Source organism: Apteryx mantelli, chromosome 19 (assembly GCF_036417845.1).
Source record: "Apteryx mantelli isolate bAptMan1 chromosome 19, bAptMan1.hap1, whole genome shotgun sequence".
NCBI classification, from domain to species: domain Eukaryota; kingdom Metazoa; phylum Chordata; class Aves; order Apterygiformes; family Apterygidae; genus Apteryx; species Apteryx mantelli.
The window spans coordinates 14244943-14267041 of NC_089996.1; the positions used below are offsets into that span (position 1 = coordinate 14244943).

The window sequence follows — 22099 nt, forward strand, 5'->3', positions numbered from 1 at the left end:
CAAACACACTGCATGCACAGTCACATTTGGGCTCTCTCTGCAACTTCAGTGTAGACTTAGCTATAGATTGTTTTGCCAAAGTCCTCAGCAATTGGAAAGATGTCATTGTGCCATACTCTCCATTAAAAAAAAATATATATACATACACACACATACTATATAATAGTGTGTGTGTGTATGTATGTATATATATATATAAAAGTACATAGTATCCTAATCTTTTTTTTTTTCATTTTACATGTCTTGTTAGATGCTTTTGACATCGTATCCGTCTACCAAACTGTGATAGGTTCTAAATGACTGTAATGCTTTTGTTAACGAAAGACCACGTGGCTGTGCTGGGTGATCAAATCACAGAAAACTGGCTTGCATCATGGAAAGGATGCTCACAAGAAAACTTCTGGAAGGAAGGAATTAAGTTATATTAGCTATTCTAATGTTTATGGCTTCATTATTCAATGGTACATCAAAATAATTTTAATTAACGGATATGCTTTTTAAAGCGAAGAATATATGCATTTTGAATCATTAAGTAAAAAATAACAAAATACATGTGCTTGAATAAGTAAAAAGCCATCTCTATGCCTCTTTTCTTAACTTTTGTTTAGTTCTAATTTGTCTTTAAAGGACATTATGACATACATAAATATAAAATAAGCACAGTAGTCTAATGTTTTGAGTATATAGGATGATAGATCCAACATGAGAATTAGTTGGATGCAGGATGGTCCTTCTCTTATTTGGAAGTTCATTTTGCCCTTTCCCAATTCACTTACGATATCCTGGGTTCAGAATCCTGTCTTCCCCCTTTCCCTTAGCTGCTTCTGCTGTGTGGCACAGGAGCCAGGCTAAAAATCTGCCAGGATGTAGGGATGTTGATTTGCTGCTCTTATTAGAGTAGAGGGAGTTTTCCTGAGGTGAAAGCAGTTTCAGCTTTCTCTTTGGAAATTTTCATTTACACATGCGTCTTGCTACTTGAATCATTCACAGAAATCGTGTAAGTAATTTTTTGTTAGCTCAGACTTCGGCATCGTGTTGTTGACTGTAATTAGTAAGTAAAACATTCTAGTTCCATTGCCAGTGGAACTAAAAGTTAGTCTTCCCTTTACCTTGTATCATATACCTTAAAAATAGCACATGAAACTTTGTAATTCTGGTATGACATGGTATGTTTTTTGGAGTATGGTCCCATTGTGTCAATCCTTTTGGTTCCTTTTTTTCTTAGTAATACTGTTCTATTTCATTAAAGGAAAAAATGAAAATCAGATTGTGTTAGAACAGCATCCATTAGTTCCGATACCACATCTTTAGAGCTAATACCTTTTTTAATTTTTACACAAAATGTTTTGTTGAAATCGGTGTAGTTTTGCTCAGCAACCACAATGTGATGCTTTAAAGCATGTTATAGAATTGTAGTTGCTTTTTAAAACCAATTAATTGTAACAAGGATGTAATCTCCTTTTTAATGCAGAAGTTGTCGCTCTAATAAAATAACTGTGTGTAAAATTGTCATAATCAAACGATTTTAGCTAAAATATGTATTAACTATGTGAAACTAAACAGACGTTAATTTTTGATTCAGTGGGATTCCTCTATGGCTTATCTAATTTAAACCTTTTTTATTATAAAAATAGATATTACGACTGATACTTCTGACACGTTTTTGCCGAGTGTGAATTTCCACAGCTACCTACAGCACACAGAAAACTGGTTGAAGACCGTTAACTCCATTTGCAGTGCTGCCCGTTGCTATAAAAAGAGTTAGACTTTAATGAATACTGTCTGACCCTCCAAATATTCACCTTCCAGCTGGCTTCTCATTCCTGATTGTTTCAGAAATAGCATGTAACCTGAAAGTGAGGGAATGCCCTCAAAGTCATACAGGAGCAGCTTGGGCTTCATACAGTGCACGATGTGAGCTGCCTGTTAGAAAAGTTTCACCTGGCTGTGAAAGAAGCCGGGAAAGTGATGCTTGTGTACACCAGTCCGGTTCTAACCTTCTCGCTTGTCTAGATGGAGGTAATATAAATCCTCAGCTGTGTTCACTGTATGCAGCTATGCGTATTTACTTTGCAGTAAGTCTTTCCTTACAAAAAGAACTAAGGAAAAAGGCTTTTCTTGTGTAGCAGTGCTCCATGTGCCCCGGCGGAGTAGATTTATGCCTCCCTAGGCTGCAAAGCAACAGCCTGTTGTGAAGAGGTGTTACATTAGTTGAGTTGCAGGTTTTGAGAAGAGGGGAGTTTTGTATTTCTGTGGTAGAAGAAGATAACGGAAAAGAGGTCCTGGGCCTTAGCGTGAATGAGAACTTTTCGGCTGACTGCCGTGATATAACTTGCAGAAGTTGTCTTCTGCCGAGCATCACGAGCGCGATCTGTGCACGTCGTGCTGATGCAAGACCTGCACGGTGTTGTAGGTGTAAAGAGAAAAGGCCAAGACAGCAGATGTCCATAGTTTTTAGTGCCACAGCTTTAGGCACCCACTTTTAGGCAGCTCTTAATGTGTATTTGCTATCTCCAGGGGGAGTTTTGGAACCTCGGTGCTTCTAAAAATCAGACCCCTCCAATAAGGATGTTTGGGACTGCATGTAAATACAAGAGCGTGGAGTTTCTGGATGACTTGGAAACAACTTAAAAATGTTTTGCTAATTGTAATTTGTTAAAGGCATTATAAAATAAAATGCTGTCATTGCCTTGAAATAGACTCATAGAATATACTTTGTTTGCCTTCAGTTAGGAATAAAACACCGAAATTCAGCATATCTTTCTTTCAGATCACCTCTGTCGTGTCTAGCAGAGGTTGGCCTGGTTCTCCTCAGTGTGAATTAACAAGTTCTAATTTGTTTATGAAAGTTATGGGTGTGTTTTTATTATTTATTGGGATTTCTTTTATGGGTTCAAGAGGTTATAAAGCTGCTTCTATGAAAGATGAAGACTTTTACCCCAGGCAAGTTGAGTGAAAGCAGCTGTAATGTGATTTTCTTTGCAGTGCCTTGCTAACTGGTATCTCTCCCTTTCTGGGAGTAACAGTAATTTAATCTATTACTGTAATTTATTTTTCACTTTTCCCTGAAGATAAACTGTCAGTTTCAGTCACTTCATGATAAGCAGTGCTGGTAAAAAGTAATCTGAAACCAGATGACAATACAGTGGGAAGAGTGTTAATATGGGGCAGCCAGAGTATAAAAAGCTGTGTAGCGTGCACAGAGCTGTCTGACATAAATACTTCTGTGTTACTGCTCCTTTTTTATTTATGCAGTTGGTCAGTATGCCCTTGTAGTGTCTGTGGCTCGCTTTCTATGACAGATGTAGGAAAAGTGGAATTTAATTCATCTAGTGCTCCAGAGTTCTTGTATATGCTATTTTAAAGCAATATTTAATGCCATTATCTCTATTTATAATAAAAAAAAATCCCATATACTTGAAAATCATGCACATACTCAGTAATTTGTTTTGATTAACTTTTTAAGAATTCTTGATACCAGCAAACACATGAAATACAGGCACCTCCATATGCTTCATAATATTGGAATTTGAAGGGATTCGAGATCGTAAACTGCAGTATCATGTAAACTTCAAGATTATTTTTAACAGGCCATAATATATTAAGCTGCACCATATATAACTGCAGGGATTGTATGTGATGATCCTAGTTCCATCATGCTTTCTAGTGGTGCTTTGCAAACGCTGTCTGCAACTTTAGACTCATGTGAAGGCGCATGTGTTTGTGTGCTGGGTTCTGTTCCATAAAACTGAGCAGGACAGATCAAAGATTTTAGCATGAGGTCGGATAGATTTTGAAAACTTAATCAGCCTAAATTTGCTTCAGGACTCAGCGTCATAATATTCCATCCCCCTGAGACAAATATTTTTCTGAGGCACCTGTCCTCAAATTTTAGACCCAGGAGCATGAGACCGCTTAGCAGTTCATCTGAGGACGGTGATTTGAGGCAGGTCTATCAGGATGATACAGCGGCACTTGAGAAGAAAAATACAAGTCAAGATTGTGTCCCAAATTTAAATTAAAAATAGTATTTGAGGGGAAAAACCTTAAGAGCTATTTTTCCCCCAAATTACAGATGTATTTGCTTACTAGCTATCACTATGACAAAGCAGCCTTGCTTTCCGTTTGTTTTATTCCTTATCTTTGAGTTATGAAAAAAAAGTTAGAGGGAAAGTGCTGTAAGTCAAGGAGAACGCAGCTGGTTCGGCAGCACGTTGGGTTCGATTATCTCTTTAATAGCAGCAATCTTGCAAAAAACCCTCAAACTGGACAAAAGGAGGTTGCAGACAGCCGGCCGACATGTGAAACGCCGTCGTTCGTGTCCCGTTGCACCCTTCCGGCCTGGGCTGGCGCTCGGGACTTTTCTTCGTTCCTTTTTCCTTCTTTTAGAAATGAAGTCACCCTGATAAGCTTGTGTATGTGTTTCCCCCCCACCTCACACGCACTCTGTCTCCCTTTTTTTTTTTTTTTTTAATCCGCAGAAGTCTTTATGTTTTTCTAATAATTGGCAGCAGAGGTACAATTTCTCCCCTCTTTTAAGTGATGAATAGTTGGCCCCAGATCAAAGGCAAGCCCTTGCGGTTTCTTGGCCGCCGCAGAAGGGCGTTGGGACTGGCGGGGAGCCCGGCTGCGCGGCGATAGGCATGTAGATGAGGTGCCAAGCAGAGGGCTCGGTGGCAAAGTGTCTGTACACGTTCCTCATCTGCGCTAATCGGGTTTCCTTTTGTGCCTGCATGTCTTTCAGGCGAGCGGCCGGCTGAAGCAGATGGAGAAGGAGTACAGTCAGAAGCTGGCGAAATCCTCGCAGGTAGGCAACCAGGCAGCAGCCCCGCGCCGCCCCGTTTGCTTCGGAAACTTCGTGACGAGCGTAATTGCTTCTGCTCTTGAGCGTAGGGTTTTTTTTAGGCAAGAGAAGCCATGACCGTTTCTCAAATCAAATATACAGTGTTCCTTACAGATTTTAACCATTAAAAAAATTACAGAAAGTTAAAGTGGCTAGAAAAAATGGTTCGCTTTTTCACCTGCTGAGAACCGAAGAGGGTTGAGCCCTCCGTCAGTCGGGGGGAACCGAAGCAAAGCTGGCGCGGCGCGCGGGCCGTGCACGCGGAGCGGCTGCGCCGTCGTCGCCTGCGGTGCGAGGTGGGGTTGGCCGCGCCGCTGCCGGCCGGGCCGCAGTCCCACCTGCAGTCCCACGTGCGCCGTGTCGGTGGTTAGCCTCGATCCTCGCCGACGCAGCGGTTTTGCTGAACGCTGACCCAGCTTTCACGCAGCCCTGAACGACGTTGTCGAGCATCTCAGTGGCCTGAAAGGGTTTTTGACTTGAGTTTTTGCTCTTTAGGGTAGTCTTTTGAACATGGAAGAGGAAAGCGTGGGTTGAATCTACATTTATGGTTAAAAGTGATAAGACAGGATTTCAGCTTTCATTATGATTGGCATATAGTACTGAAATGTGAAAAATGATGGGGATGCAATCAGGAGTTAAGCTTTTAATAATAAGAAAATTGCCACAAGGTTTTATGTGGAGGTGTCATTCTTCTCGTTCCTCATAACCACAGCATAATACCTCCCATTTACTTGCAAAATGTGTTTTCAGCAGGAGTAATAGTAGTTTGACACTCTTAAAATCAGTTAAAACTTCATATAAAGAATGTTTTAGAGGCCTCCAGACTAGGTAGATGTGATCAGTGACACAGTGACATGCTATTACAAACTTTACTGTTTTACAAACACATGAAATATTTTTAAACTCTTGATTTCAACTTTGGAGAAATATCTTTGAGTCTCATTCTCTATAAAATTGTCCAGAATTATGGCTTTAACTTAATTCAGTGAAATTTCATTGGATATCAAATTTTTCATGGTACGCTTTTTGAGACTGCATTTATCAGAACCATTGGTAAATAAGTTTTTGCATTATATTTCTAATAATTAACACATCTTTTCTGTGCATTTACTTACATCCAGCGAGGCTGTGGAATCTCCATCCTTGGAGATATCCGAATCCACCTGGACACGGCCCTGAGCAACCTGCTCTAGTTGACCCTGCTTTGAGCTGGTCCCTTCCAGCCTTGGTGGTTCCCTGTTTCTGTGGTGCATCAAGGATAATGCTGCTCTCAATGCCTTCTTAGTCAGCTCTTGAGAGCCTTTGTTAAACCTCTTTTTTGATTAAAAAGTTATAAAAAATAAACCTATTCTTTATCTTGCTATCTGAACCTGGATAGGAGAAAATTAGTAAAAACCCCAAAGTAGCGTTTAATGCATGTCAGACCTTGAGGCTGAAATTGTTTTCATTGCTAACTCTATTTAATTTTTGTCGTTGTTATTTTATACTGTTTACGTGCCTAGTAACTCTAATCAGAAGTCCGGCTCCCTATGCCAGACATAGTTTACTGTTGGAACAAAAATGGGTCTTGGTCCATTCGTTAAAGACAGATGGAGCAACTGAAGCAATTCTGAGTTTGTAAACAACGGGGTGAGGGAAATTGCTTTAATTGTTACAGTGGGAACACCTGGGTAATACAATACAAAGTAATAAACATTTAACCTGAATGTCATAATAAACTTTGTCAGACTGAAATTTAGTGGCCTGTGAAACAGTCTCAAAATGGAAATTTTTGAGACATGTATTTTTTTTTTTTTACAAACTAGACACTGCCCCAGCTAATTTACTGTTCTCTGTATTGAGGAGAGATGGACCAAATGACCCAAACTGGCATTTCTCAGTGCTTTCTGTGGCAGACACAACACACACATCATATGTCACGGTTATTTGGCGCAATGAAGGAGTTTCACCCTGAAGTCTGAATTTCTTTTCTTTTGTGGGTTTGAATCAAATCCCTAACGTTACTTGAACAGTTTTTTGTAGCATAGTATTAATAATAGGTCATTTGCAGCTTTTCTTGTGGTCATGTTGCTGACAACATCAGTCTAATCTTACTCTCTGTGGCCTCTTAGAACATTCACTTTTAACACCCACACAGAGAAGATATTTCAAGAAATTTTCTCTGAAGTTTATACAAAGTAAACAGTTTTTTTCTCTGAGAAGTGCTGCACAAAGCAGATCTTTCTCCATCAATGCATGTTAAAAATTTCCTTAAATGTGTTTCAGAACTTCTGTGCTAGTCCAGGGTCTTAACTCAGTAAAAGCTGTGTGGGATATTAACAGGTTTATTATTGTTGTTATCTCTAAAAAACCTGACAAAATGGAACGTACACAAAGTGGTGTAGGCTTGCATGAGTTCAAATTGCTTCCTTATCTTAATGAGTATAATTTATGTGATCCATCACTTTCTCCCACCTTCTCACTGTATGTGTTACCATCATTTTACACACTCAGCAAAGCCTAGTTTGTGCAAATTTTGTCATGTAAATGATCTAAATTGCAAAGCAGGTGATACAGCTGAATTCTGCCTACAGTTACACCTATTCGGATAATCTCTAGATTTTGGCCCATTGATCTCATTAGGAACAGATAGCGTTCCTTTCAATTGGTATATTACCTTTTTTAATATGTTAATTTTTTTAGTAAAGAAATACGGAAATTTCCAAGTAGGCTTTACTCATAATCCGTGTTACTTTCTGGTTTTCAGGACTAGTGAAATATAGGGAAATAAATTTGCACTGAAGAGTCTTAATCAGTCCTCTTCCCTTCCCCAGTGATTCTACTACCTTCACTTTTAAAATAGTTCATATAATGTTAGTCCAATCTAAAAATATATATTTTTTCCTAAATAACTATGGCCTCAGTATAGTTAAATTTTTCTATAAGAGTGAGGAGGCCTTGCAGATATACAGGGTCTGAGCGCCCTGGGAGTCCCCCTCTGGACTGCCTGTGTGCTTAAGTGTTTCAGAATTAGACTATGTTATCCTGCTACAGCAGCTTAACCTTAAACTTAAATATATACATTAAAGTCAGTATGTCTCACTTCTTACCTAACATTAAGCACATGTCTAAGTGCTTTGCTGGGTGATGACTTACATGTCAGCATGAAATTCTATAAATAGGCCTGAAGGATCTGGTTTGGTTATGACTTTCTTCAGTGATAAAAAAAAGGTGAAATGAGTAGATTTCAACAAATCATGAGTGACTCTTGTAAAGGTCTAGTTTAAGAGCACCGGCCATTGAATCAGGTCCCCACTGTGTCGCTAAGCAGAATACATTCCTTTCGGTGTCTCAGAAATTTTGCTATCACGGTTAACATTTCAGTTGTGTGTGTAGATCTGGGCTTTCTTTTCTCTGCAGTATCAAGCTGTAGTGTGTCATGCTAAAAAAAGAATACCGCAATCGCTATGTAAATTTGCAATAGTTATTTCACTGCAGTGGAAAACTGGAAACATCCTATATTTTGAAGATCACAGATGTGCTTTGTTCTCATGAGTAAATATTTTGGAATGTTGTAGTGGAAACCTCTTCCAAATATTTTGTGTTCAGCAGTTTTTGCCATTCGCAGCCCTCCTATATCCCTTTGCTCTGTGTGGAATTTCATGCTTGCTAGTGTGTAATATGTTAATTTAAAATATTTAGTTTGCACAGCAGAGTTTGCCAACTCCATCCTTGTACCAAGCATTAAAACATGCAAAATACATGCCACTTACTGAAGAGAGATTTAGCATGCTGTTTTCTTTTTAGATCATAGCTGAACTTAAGACAACCATTTCCTCTCTGACAGAGGAGAGCAGCCGGCAGCAGCTTGCCGCAGAACAGCGGCTCCAGGAAGTTGTACAAAAGTTTGAAGATAAGAAGCAGCAGCTGATTAGAGATAATGACAGAGCAATCAAGGTAATCTGGGGATTTCAGTCACTGATGCTACTACCTGTTTTAGTGTAATTAAAAGTTCTGCAGCGGGCAGATGACTGCAGGTAGCGTTCGTGTTCGCACAGCCCTCACTAATTCCAGTCGCTGGACCTCGACTTTGATGTCTCCGATGACTCAGTGTGTCTTTCCTCTAGCTGATCGCATGCCCGCATAAAAAAGTTAGTTTTTTGGCAAGTCTTAATCCGTTCGCTTCAGTCAAATCTGTGAAACTTTCTTTCTCTTTTAATATTAACTCAGGTATTTTAACATATTCTCAGCACCTTTATATAGTGCCTTAGATAAAAAGGTGAAAAACAGGAGGTCAGAGTTGCACCACCAGTCAGCAGTATCCCGCTGACTTTGGTCTGGTTTTCACAAGGAGAGCTCAGCTTTCATGTCTAAGGCCACAATGAAGCAAGGTAGGTTCTTAAGTTGCACTGAAAACTATACGCAAAGTTTCTGCTAAATATGCATGGAATACAGTATTTGTTCTCTGTAACTTTTTTTCATTATGCTTTTACGTATTTTATTATCATAGTTACATTCTCTGGCCTTTTTTTAAAGGAAGCTTTAAGAAGTGGCTAGTTTTGAATGCATGGAGACTAAGTGCTCCATGCTGCTCTGGCACTTTGTTTCAAAGGGGCTACAGAGAATCCTGCCTGCAGAAGGAAGCAAAAAAAATTTTTTTAACATTTTTCCTTTTAGAGAAGTAAAGAGCAATGGAAGACTTCTGAAACTATGTAATCTGTTAGGGTTGACAACCAAGACACTTCATTAAAAGTTGTGTAGGAGAAGGAAATTCCTTTTTTCTTAGTAAAGATGTTTGCTAGTGCAAAACAAAGAATTGTGTTGTTAAATCTAGAAACATATGAAAAAAGGGATTCCTTCCATGTTTATAAAAAGTGTGTTAAAAATGTGCTAAAAAGAAACCATGGGAGTTTTTACAGGTCAGAACTAGCTAATGTTCAGTTACAGTACAGTTAATATTGTCCTCTATATTTGAATAATTTGTGTAATGAAATTAGGTTGACATTACTATCTTATCTGCAGTGTTCTTTTCCCTTTTTTCATAAGTCATTTAATGATATTTTTGCTAAAAGAAAATGTCTGTCTTTACTTGCATGTGTTTATTGAGGAACAGAATTTTCCTTCTCATCATTCTTTAGTCTCTTCTATCAAAGGTATAAGCATATAAATCTTCGGTATAATCTGTTATCCAAATTCAATCACTAGAGGTAGTTTTTATTACCTCTTGGATCTTCATATAAAACATGGTTAAATTGCATTGCTTAGGAGCACAAGGGGGGTTTTTTTGGCCACTTAATAAAATGTACTAGTGGTAGTTCTCCACTTTTCCAGTGGTTGTTTAGGTATACAGAAACCTATGACTGGGCAGTAGTCTCTCCTGTAGTCAGAAATATATTGACATTCAACAGTTGTCATGCATTATCCCTTCTTGAGTTATATATTTGAAAAACCTTTGTCAGACTGTTTACTAGCGTTTTTCTTAGGACCTGGTGCATGTGCTACTGTTGAATTTATGGATCACTAAACTAAACTGCATGCAGTGGAAGTAATTCAGTTGTTGGTAACAACAGTTTTTGAACACTTTTTCTGAGATTTTTGAACTTCAAAATATAGTGAAACAAATGTAAAAGCGAAGGGGAGTTCTGCACAATGTTTCTGAGCAGTGTCCCAGCAAGATTTTAGCAACTCATGCTGCGAGTGTGTTTTGTAAGACTCTGTCATCTTGGGAAAGAAATTCCAGGAGATGTTATGCTTGGAGTTCTTGAACGTTGTTTAGTATTGTTAATATTGTGCTTTACAAAATCTCCCTTTGAAACCACTGAATTAATGGAAATGTACTGAAAGCCAGATATCTAAAGAGAAAATTCTTAGCAGGGAAAACTGCTGTATGTATTTCTAGAAGCAGAAAGAGGTTTTTAATTATTGATCACTTAGTATTTAAGAATCACACATACTTCTAGACAAGCATATGCATAAATTGCTCTTTATTAGCCTAGGGCAAAAAATTTGTTCTTGGTGAAAATGGAATCCTAGATGTCCTGGAGATGGGTAACAACATCTAACCCAAGGTAAGGTGAAGACCTTGGGAGGTGATTAAAGAAACATTCTAAGGACAAAGCAATTCTTAATATAAGCTTTTGAGAAGGCTTAATATAATTTAAGCCTTTGAAAAGACTGTTGTCAAAAATTGCTAAATATAACATTGATTTAAACTAACATTGAGGAACAGATTGCAATTTCCTTTGTATTGCATTGGGTGACTTCCTGTAAGAGACCTTCCAATTACTATTTCCTTTCAAAGGCAAAATACATTTTTACAGAAGCCAACTGGCTCTCAGAGAAGTTTCATGTTTAGTCAATAAAGTGATATGCAGATGTGGATGCCATAATGCATGATTTTGATATTAATTCAAATTCCTGACTCTCTTTTATAGTTAAAAACTTCTAAGTTGTTATTATTTCATAAATGTATCTATCCCCATAATCTTGATTTTTTTAATCGTATCTTAAGCATTAGTGAAAAATAAATAAATAAATGAAACTTTTAAGAATGTTTTGTTTCTTATGACAAACAGAAAAACAATCCAAGCAACCCTTTTTGGTTCCAGATGGCCTGAGTTTGGGTCAGTTTGAGACAAATGCCTGAAGTACTTGGCATTCTGCATTCCACTGCGAATTGTCTGGCCTAAGGCCAAGTCGAGGCTTGTGCAGTCAGAGTCATAGAATCAAGATAAAATTTTTGATCGTCAAATTCCTTCCTTGTGACTTACAAGGTAACCATTTTGATTCCATCATATTGCAGTGTCTAGTACCAAATATCTAAGCAGAAGGAGTCTGACAAGGTGCTGAACAACTACGTGACTACTGTCACTGCCTTTTTGCTGCTGTGAGGTTTGACTCTGTTAGGACTCTGCTGGCGCTGGGAGCCATCCCGTCAGCACAGCTCGCTCTGCAGTGCCACGTGGATATCTTTGCTTTGAACTTACCTGGATTTCCACTTTTTGGAGCATGGTACAAGGACACTGCATGGGGCAAATCCAGCAACACTCACCTGGTCTCTGTGCTGTGCCTCTCCTGTAATGCGCTTACGCGTCAAAGATTAGGACCCATTGGTTTAGACAGTAGGACTAGAAGTTGAGAGCACAGTTATATTAATGCCCTACAGATGCTTGGAAAAGCTGCTTAAATCGCTGTATCTGTTAACCCATTTGAGATGCTTCAGACTGAGATTTCAGAAGACATCTTTCAGAAGGGTGTTGGGTGCTGAATGCTTGAGAATGTCTGTGCAGGAGCTACGTTAGTGATTTAAGTGTGGTGTAAACTAGGCTAAATTTAACTAGCTAAATTTTAAACTAGGTGTCTCACATCCTGATAACAATCTAGCCACAACAACCCAGAGCTCCATGTGATCAAACAGTCAGAGTATTTACCTAGCTTTTCTGATGCTTTTGGGCGGTAGTTACTGAGTCTGGATTCCCATGGCTGGACTCAGCACTAGCATAAAGTTGATTGCATTATAGAAATGTCTTAAGGGTATTTGTGAAATCCCAGCCTCAATCTTTTACAAAATTCTTTAGGCTCCTTGGGTTGAAAGTGCTGTAGAACTGCAAAATATTTTCAGAGCATTTTAATGTAGAAGTTGATGGTCAAGTGGGGACTCCACATCAAAAAGTAGATTCTGAAAAGAAATGGATGATGGAGAGCCCACAGTGACAAGCACACAACAGAAAAGGGAGAAAACAATGCTTTTTTGCAAGAGGAACCCCCTTTGTTGTTTTGTTTCATATTACAGATTCTAGGATTCTGTTATATCCCCCGCATTAAAACCAAAATTTCATTAGTAAGACATGATTTGAAGATGACATACTTCAACACTTTGTGAGTCAGCCAGATTATGGCCAGATTAATTCTGTTAATAAATGGAACTTAAAAGATTTCTAGGAAAGAATGTCATACAGTAATGCTTCTCTTGGTGAGAAAAATTTTGAAACAGTTGTTTTTCTTTGTTATGTTTAAAATGTTAGGGGGGAATCCAAAGAGTATTTTTTAAGCCAGAACAGAACAAGGAGAACAACTTCTAGTTTTAAAGTTGTGTAGACCAACGTGGACATTGAATATTCCCAAACATCTTATATTTCTTAGATGCTTCCGTATCTTGGAGCAAGAAAGTCATTTCCTCTATGCAAAGGTTAGGCTGAGGGCTTATCAACACAGTGAAATTTCCCAGTACAATGATAACGAAATACTTACTCAAGTATAACTCTAGCAGAGTAAGTCCTTGCATGGGCTATTCTGTTTCCTTTCATTCTGGAACACTGTTCCCACCTGGAGGTTACACTGATATTGCTATATTTTAGTATGCCATGCTGGCAGATTTCCCCATAGAGAGAGCACTGAGAGTGTTAATTAAGAAAAAAAAACCTAAAAGCTTAGCATAAACCAAAAACTAAAACCTAAAACTTGGTATAACTAAATGAAGATACGGTTTTTTTGTTTTTTTTTTTTTGGTCAGGTTAGTCTTGAGTTGCTCTCTTCTCCAGCACACACTGATGCAGTAGGGTTAATCTAGATAATCTAGACTGCTGTTGGATATCTGCATGATGAATTTTCCTGGTTGGGGTCAATAAGACCTTTATTATTTATGAGCATTTTTATTTGTAAATTTTATTGTAATTTTTATTTTATTTTAGTTGAACTTTTTTTTTTTTTTTAACTAACACTACCCTATAAAAAGGAGGTCAACATTTCACTGTTGAAGTTGACACTGACTCGTGTCTTATATGACACCTGGTAGGAACATGTTTTACTGTTTGGAATGGGTCTTTGGCCATGGCCACGCCAAATTCGGTCAGTCACTGAAGATCTTCTGAGATGTCTGTGTCACAGAAGTCTCTAGAAGCATCTCAAATCCATCTGATTGCTTTTGTGGCTAAACATTACCATGGTAAACCATTTGGGATGGTGAAATATAGTGTTATAGGGAACTATCTTGATGTTAAATACATGTAGTCATTTTTCAAGGAACTCTGTTTCTTTGTTTCTGACTTCAGTCTATAATAATACTAATAACTCTGTAATGTCTCTTACTGGGGAATTACAAGGCACCAACATATAAACTTTTGTACTTTAGCATTGTAAAATAGTCATAAAAATTTACCAGGCAAATCATGTTATCTTGCTCATTACTTCCTATATTCTGTCTGACCAGCAACGAAAGTTATGTGTTCCCAAAGGGTAGGTGAAAGACATTTGCAAGGCTTTTATGGTTTTACTTTCTCTTTTACCTGGGGACCAAATTCTGAAGTACCTGTTTTTCACGGTTTTTGTTTATATGAATACTAGTTCCAGCCAAATTCAGCCTATAAGAGAAACTGAGGATTTAGCCCCAAGCTTATTAACTGCTGCACATACTGTGTCCTCTTGATTCCATTACAGGGGTATCTTTAAATGGCTGTATTGACATAGTCATTATGAATGATAATAAAAATAGACTTGCTTTCATGTTAACATTAGTTTGTTAAACACAATTATTAATAGCAACCAAAACTGATTTTAAAAAGTCCTCTCTCCTTTTCTTGATCATATCTCTTTTTCTGTTGCCACAGAAATTATTTCATTGTATGAAGCATAGTACCTTCACTTCAAAATTACAGGGTTTCAGATGTTTAGCCAATCAGGCAATTGGAGTGGCTGAGCATCTGTAAGTACTTTATAATATCTTTGACATGCTTTGTGAGACAAAGAATTGAGTCATCTTTTTTTCCTGCAGCAAGCTTTGCACTCTGGCATTTTTCTTGACTTTTCATGTCTCAACACATTGAAGAACTTACCATGGCCAACAGCAAAATCATACTTACAAGTTTTATAAAAGACTAGAAACGGTGCTTGCCTAGCCTCTGAACTGCAGACCAGTTTTATCCGGCAGATTTGAAAGTCTGTATTTTTACTTTTTCCTGCATAATCGTTGTTGTTCTCAGTGTTTTGCTTTCCTTGCAGAAGGCACTCTGCTGCATGACCCCTTCTTTATTCTTTCTTAGCCTTAGAAGGGGTACCACATTACATCTACCAGTCTCAAAATTATGGAATTAAAGATTCCATAAATGCAAAACAAAATATAAAATCTTATATAGTTAATCCAGCAGTTTTTCTTAATGAGTTGGATTACAGTAATTTTGCACTGGAAAAATGGCAAAAGAAAATTAAAAACAAGCCTTAAAGTTCACTGCTTTTAACTGACAAAACTGAAATAATAATAGTGAATGGGGTCCTAACCTATTAGAAGGATACAGAGAAGACTGCCTACTAATGACTGTTAAATACACAGCTAATAAAGAAGGGCAGACAATGTTTTTAACTGTGATATAAGAAAATGGAAATGAGCTTTTTAAAGGCTACTGTGATGGTGACAGTTTACCATACTGCTCCATATCAAAGACACTTTACTCTCCAAAAGAGCAAAGGACTTTTATGAGGAGGAGAAAGTTGTGTTTGGAAAGACAGAATTGGGGAGATACCCCAAAGTTATGAGACAGACTGCCTGGGAGGAAGAGCCTGTGCTCAAAAATCTGGAACTTTAATAGGAGGAGAAAAAAAAAAAGATAAAGACAAAAACAAGTGTCTAATGTCCTCCAAACAGAGGGCATCTGTAAAACAGTCTGTGCATGGGACTCTGTAGACTTTCCAAGGGTTGTGCTTTGTTCCGGCTCCAATAACTTCCTGGAACCCAGCCTTCCTCCCGCTTGCGCTGGAACAGCCTTGACTTCAGGGCTTCTCCAGCAGTGTAGGTGGAAACACAATATGTGTGAACTATATATTCAACCAACAAAAGATTCCCGGAGCAAATGACATCTTCAAAGCAAACCTTCTGTAGTCCACAAACATTTATTACTCTGTAGTAAAGATTTTAAAGGTTGGCACAGTAACACAAGTTACAGAGTTTGGCGAATAATATCGGGGATGTGGACCTGCTCTACTTATCAACATATATTTCCCTAAGACATCTTTCTTATGATGTGCCTGGTCCCAGGAGTGAGATTAAATAGCATCAGATTACATTGGCTTATTCCAGCTTGCCTGCACAATTTCCAGTATTTGTGTGAATAGTTTTTGCAAAACTGTATTTTCTAATATAGGTTGTTGTCCTTTCTGTACTAATTGTGGTGCTGGCTGCTCCAAGGGTGCCAACAGAGGAGAGTCACCTACGATTTCAGCTTTATACATTAAAGTGCTCCTGCCAAAATTGGTATTGACTTTAGAAATATTCAGATTCCATTTAGAATTTTCTTCTGGCTTTCCAGCTTGACGTGCAACTCTGACACTCAAACAGATCTAGCACGAAGAGCAGGAAATACAAAGCTAATATCAGAGCAGGCATTTTTGTGTGTGCGAAGGTCTCATGAATATTGTCAGAACATTTTTAAAAAATGACTAGCAAACACTTTTGAATGGCAGATTACAGTGAAATAGAAATAGCTTTGTTAAAGTTAGTAATTTTTTTCATAATACTAGGCTTTTTTTTTTTTTTTTTTAAGAGTAGCAGTAGAAACCTGGTGAGTCTGATACCTCTACAGGATGACTAGTTACCAATATTTAAAGACAGGGTAGTAGTAGAATCAAGTGGTCAGTAGCATTCTTACCACTTCTGGAAGCTAATGCCTTTATTTTTTATACATATAGTGTTATTTTCCATACAGAATGAAAATACCTACTGTTCCCTTAGCATTAAAGGGTGAGTTACAAAGAAATACTGAAGGAAAGCTGCCAAAGTGGCCATATTTCTGGCACTCTCTTGCATCAGTGGAGTTGAGAATAAAGGAACTTTCCAAGCTACAGTACTGTACTTGAAAAGCAAAAAAGTGTGCGGGGACTTTTATCTGTGCATTCAGTAGATCAGATGGCAAACTCCCCCAGACAGCCTAGCAGGGGAGCCAGCTTCTGCTTTTCTGAGTGAGACCTGAGCGGTGTGCAACAGCACCAAGTACAACATCAAAAGATACAAGTATGTTTTGAATGTAAAGTTTCGGGTTTTAAGAACATCTTTCTAATTAGCACAAATGAAATATTTGCAAGTTCTGGCGCTGACTTCCGCGCAGTTTTGTGCTCAGTGGAAGTGGTGTTTTCATCTCTCTGTATAAAAGGCGAAAGGGACAAATACTGTCATCAGAATGTGACGACTCTGTTGCTTGATATAAATGTATCCCGTTTCCGCCTGTCATCAATCACTCTGCTCTGCCCAGTTAGAAAATGTGAGAGGTAGCATTTAGCCAATTTCTTTCTTGAAGAACCAGATGATTTTAATTGAATGTTATTATCAGCCAGTTTTTGTGGTTTGTGTTGGTTTCAGAATGAAGCAGTTCATCTACTTAAAGAATGTCTAGGCACTAGTATGGTAAGCTCTGTAAATTTTAGGATACCTCCATCCTAAGGCAAATTGGTTTGACTTGCCCTTCAACGGATATTTCTTTTACTATAAGCAGCCAAATTAGCATTAAAATCCAGAAATGGAAAAAATTCTATTCCTGTATATCATATTTTGCCTCTTTTCCATGAAAATTTGTATTATAAACACTTTCGTGTAGGCCTGGTACACCTTTATGCCTTGCAGTTTAACAAAACTTTTTCTATGTGTTCATATAGTAGAAGGATATGTAAGAAGATCAAAACTAAATTAGTTCTATAAATATTAGAATTATTCTTCAAGCCTTTTGCATGTGGATTCTGCACTTAATGTGCGCATTCCGTCTTGCATTGGAGTTTGGGATGCTTTCACTGGAAATGGTTTGTCGTTACTGATTCATGCACCATCAAGGCTGTGTTGATTCTCTTCAGTGGTGAACAGGATTAAATTTATTTTTCAGAGAAAGCCTTGTTTTCAAGTATTTAATTTTTTGATCCTTTAAAATATGCGTAGAGAAGGCTGGGGACTCAAGGGTGCTTTTTCTTAAGCTCTTTCTTCTGTGCAGGCATCGATAGATTTGTATTTTGAACTCTTCAAAAAGCCTGAAGTCCTCCATTGGGACAGTATTTCATGGAGTGAAAAGTGCTCACCTGTTTTCTTCTTCAGGGGTCTATCATCGCTAAATTTATTCTTAGGACACTGAAATAAGTGTTGTATGCAGGACAAAATTTAGGACTTACAGCAGTCCTCTTCACAACTGCCATATGAGAGAGGACTAGAAGAGCAGTGAAGCAGAGGTCAGTCAAGCACCACAAAAACCTTTATCCTCTGATACAAACATTTTTTAAATTGTTCTGTTACTAAAACTGTGTCTCTGCTTATTTTTAGTGCAGGCTTTCACAGCACTGAAGTCAAGAACTTCAGCCAAGTCAATATGTTAATTAATCTGAAGCCAAATCTTTCTGCACTGATGCATGTTCATATGTGCATCTATTCCACTGGTGCAATAAAAACAGTTATCTGCAGAAGTAGTGGTGAATGTAGCTGTTGGAACAGCTTTCACTAGCTTGGCCAACCAATCATGAGACCCCAAATTTGTATTTCTAATGTTGAATATGTCTCTTACATTTGGCACCTCAAGAGAAATATCTCTTCAGTGAAAAACTCAGGTTGCCAGTTACAAAGAATTCTTTTAAGATCTGCTGAAGTTCAAAGCAAAGAGGCCAGTTCCTCACAGGTCAGGGCAACTCTTTGCATGGTTCCTCCTTTGCCTCCAGCAGGAGCTCATCTCCAGAACCTGTTTATTTTTCTGCCAGGATTGTTGGCAGGTGAAGAGAGTCGCATCAGATCACCTCATGAGTATTTTTATGCTGGAAACCCATCCCCTGAATCTGCCATTTTCCTGGCCCAGAATACCATGAGATCATGGGTTTCAAACCTGGCCATGTTGGCCTTAGAACATAAAATATTCAATGCACCTTTCATTTGCTTTCTTGAGACCTGCCATAAAGTCACCAGCTCAGTTTTGCACTGGTTTTGCTCTCCTGTGCTTTAGAATCTCTCAAAGGATTAATGCCTGTTGCATGGAGAGGAAGAGGAGCATCATGTCTTGATAATGTCCTGAAAAACTGTGACCGTCAGATCGTTTGTGAATCAAAACTGAATTACTTGAAATCCTTCTAGAACCGGTTTAGGATAAAACAAAACAGTCCCGTTTCCTGGGAAAGAAAAAGAAAAAATTAGGACATATCAATACCTAAGCTTCATGCAGCTATACAGTGGTTTCAGGAAGCATAGAAGTGGATGTCTTACCAAATGGGCAGCAGTTCTAGTCCAGATTCTTCCAGTCTCCTGAGATTCACTGTCTCAGGAGTGCAGCATTATAGTTTTCATTAAAAAGATGTTATCTGTATTAAAACCATGGAAAAGGTGTTAAAACCCGAAGCACTGTAATGTTTTTCTGTGCCTTTTCTACATGACTGCTGAGGGACTTGTATATGTGTCTGCCATGCTCCAACTTGGCCCCTTTTCTTCCTGTGGCCAGTCTGATTCCTTTCACTGTGCAGCATCCACCCTTCCACCAACAGAATCCCTAGACTTGAAGAGACACATGGAAGAGGATGTGCTTATTTAGAGAGGGTTGATGCCCGTAGGTGACTGTCCTATCCGCTCCACGCATGCCAGAAGCCTCCAGGCGCTGTCTGTGCTGGTGCTGTGTTCCAAGTTCATTATGTAAGAGAGGGTGAAAGTACAAGCAAGAGAAAACTAAACATGAAAAGTGAGTTTGTTTGCTTGCTAATAGGCTTGGGAGTGGCAGAATGAAACTCTATAAATAAAAATCCAGGCTACCAAATGTTAGATACCTGCAGGAACACCTGCATAGTTTGGACCCAGCCAGATTCTGCAGTTGACTTGAAGGAGAAATCTAGGTTCTACCTAGCTTTGGAAAAAGTCTTGTCTTTTTTGTATAGGGCTGTATTTAAATTCATTATATTGTTGTTTCTAATGTTAATATAGTTCATAACCTTTACAGTTTTGCACTCGTCATTCAGCAGGGTAAAACAGCAATTACTGAAGACTATGTAAAAATTTGAATCTTATCAGTGGGCTGTGATGTCTGCATACCTAGAAACACCTCTGACCACAGCTGTGTTCTAAGGAGCAATGGGCACCTCATATGTGATATTATATGTTTTCTTACTCCTGCCAGAATGACTTACATTTGTGTAAATGTTGAAAACAAGAAGAACATAGGAAAACAGGATGTGATTGATGGGTAAAGAATACAGTGAGGTCTGAGTTGTTGCTGTTGGTGTTTACACTTCCCTTAAGTGTTGTCTTCAATCTATTTTATGTGCTGCTTTTTCCTTTCCACTGTCCTCTACTAGGTTTCTTCTCCTTCCTAAATCCTACAAAATGTGCGTTTACAGGTGGAGTTTGGCACTGTTGTGAACTGGTTTGCCAGTACGCATCTTTAATGATCCAACACTTCATGGCTTCTGTGCCTTCTTCTTTAACTTGCTGTTTGTAAAACCTGCCTCTGCAGAGGACAAGCTTATTTCTGCTTCCTTATCAGATCCTAAAACTAGATCAAGATTTATGCAGCTTTAACAATACTGGAGTTCTTAGTTCTTTCACACTGCGCTGTACATTTTTTTCCCTGCAGTTTATGCCTCATTTATGCTGAGGAGAAATTTTCTAGTGTGCAGGAAGTAGCGGGAAAGCCCTGCTCTTTGTGCTGTGCAGGTCTAATGAGAGAAGGTTAGTGTGGAACTGCACAAATGAGAAACTGGTGGGGCCTTAGAACTTGATCTGTTTTCTGTTACTTTTAATGCTTTTTCATTTAAAAAATGTCAACTCTATAACAATATTTGGAACTACTTACATATAAAAAAAAAATAAGAGAAAATGAAAAGAGCCTGCCTTCCTTTTAGATGTGCCAAACAGGTTTGGCAGTCGTTCACTTAACATTGATCAAGCGTTGCTGAGACGTTCTAACTCTTGTAGCATTTTCTACCTGCATAGAAATGGTCTAGTCAAGCATTTCTGAAACCAGAAAACATTGATCTGGGACATTTTTCTTGTTCAGAGCATTTTGAGTGATGATTTCAGTATGTTGGAAATATCGGAATTGGACACTAATCCTTCAGAGGCTTGAAAGCCCTATAGTAGATAAACTGCAAAGATTGTCTTAGGGCTTCAGGTAAACAGAATTGGCTGTGCTGGCTCAAACCAAAGGTCCGTCTGGCTCAGTTTTCTGGAACATGGTACCTGACAACATGCCCAGGAAGAAGTAAAAGAACAGGCTGAAGATTTAATTACCTCAGTATACCTCCCCATCCTCCAGCAAATTACAGTTAGGAGAATCCCTGAGCCAGAGGTGATGTCTGTATTTAATAGTCTTTGATGGACTTTTATTCCATGGTCACTTTTTGAGCCCTTGCAGCTTTAGCACCCGCAATGCTCTGAGGCCACAGCTGCACTGCGTGTTGCCCTACTCCTAGTTTCACGTCATACTCCTAGTTTTGAAAAAAAGCAGCCATTCTCTGTTCATTTTCTGCTTACACTTGTATGATCTCCTTCCTTAGGACTCTTCAGCCTAGGTAAGAGGTTTCTTGTGTGTTCAGTCTTTATGTGGAAGTTGTTCCCTGTTGCTCTTGCTGTACTGGTTCTGGATCTGATGCATCTTTTTGAGATGGTGAGATCTGGAAATACAGTGTTCAAGGTGAAAGCACTGCGGTGGCTTAACGTTTTCCTCTAGTCCAATACAGTTACTATTAAGATTATTTTTATATTATACTGATATGTTTTTTGAATTCAACTCCCTTGTACATTGTCTAAATCTATCTTCTCTGAAAGATTAGCATCCAGAAGTGGTTTTCATCCATTTGTAGTCATCTCTCCTTTTCAATATCTTTCTATTGTTTTTGTTCCATAATATCAGATGATCTCGTTGTGCATACCTAAGAGTAGTTAAATTATACTTGGCAATACATAGAGATATTGTGGGTTGGAGTAGCAGAGTTTAGAAGATCAGGCAAATGAAGGCATGTATATCACAACCAGACTGGATCTTTGTTTTCTATGTTATCTGTATATTTATAATTATCGACTAGTTCAAAAAAAATAAATGGAACTTGGTCTTAAAAATATGAAAGATATGTAGAATTGAAAACGGCCAAAGTAAATCCAGATCTGCTTCTGGCCACTTGAGAAATAAAGGCTGGTAGAGGCTCCAGAAACTCCTGTGGAGAGCAAGGGAGTAGTGTGGAAAGGTACCACTTCTGACATACCTTTGGGCTTTCTTTATCCTTTCATCTTTGTTTTCCCTGTAAATTGCGTTTCAGCCAGGCACTGGGGCAGCAAGTAGACCGTACAAT

The 22099-nt window shown here is 38.4% G+C and overlaps 1 protein-coding gene across 8 annotated transcripts in view; it reads left to right on the forward strand.

Moving 5' to 3' along the window:
- Positions 1 to 22099, forward strand: part of CEP112 (centrosomal protein 112) — a 183321-nt gene that overhangs the window by 128917 nt on the left and 32305 nt on the right. For 6 of the 8 annotated variants that reach the window (XM_067308663.1, XM_067308665.1, XM_067308664.1 and 3 more), the window contains 2 exons: positions 4745 to 4807; positions 8630 to 8779. The exons of 1 other annotated variant lie outside the window; for it this stretch is intronic. In XM_067308663.1, coding sequence (XP_067164764.1) covers positions 4745 to 4807; positions 8630 to 8779 — 213 coding nt within the window. Of the gene's footprint in view, positions 1 to 1634; positions 2651 to 4744; positions 4808 to 8629; positions 8780 to 22099 lie in introns of those variants that run through there. One more of the 8 variants, XM_067308668.1, reaches the window with a different exon arrangement.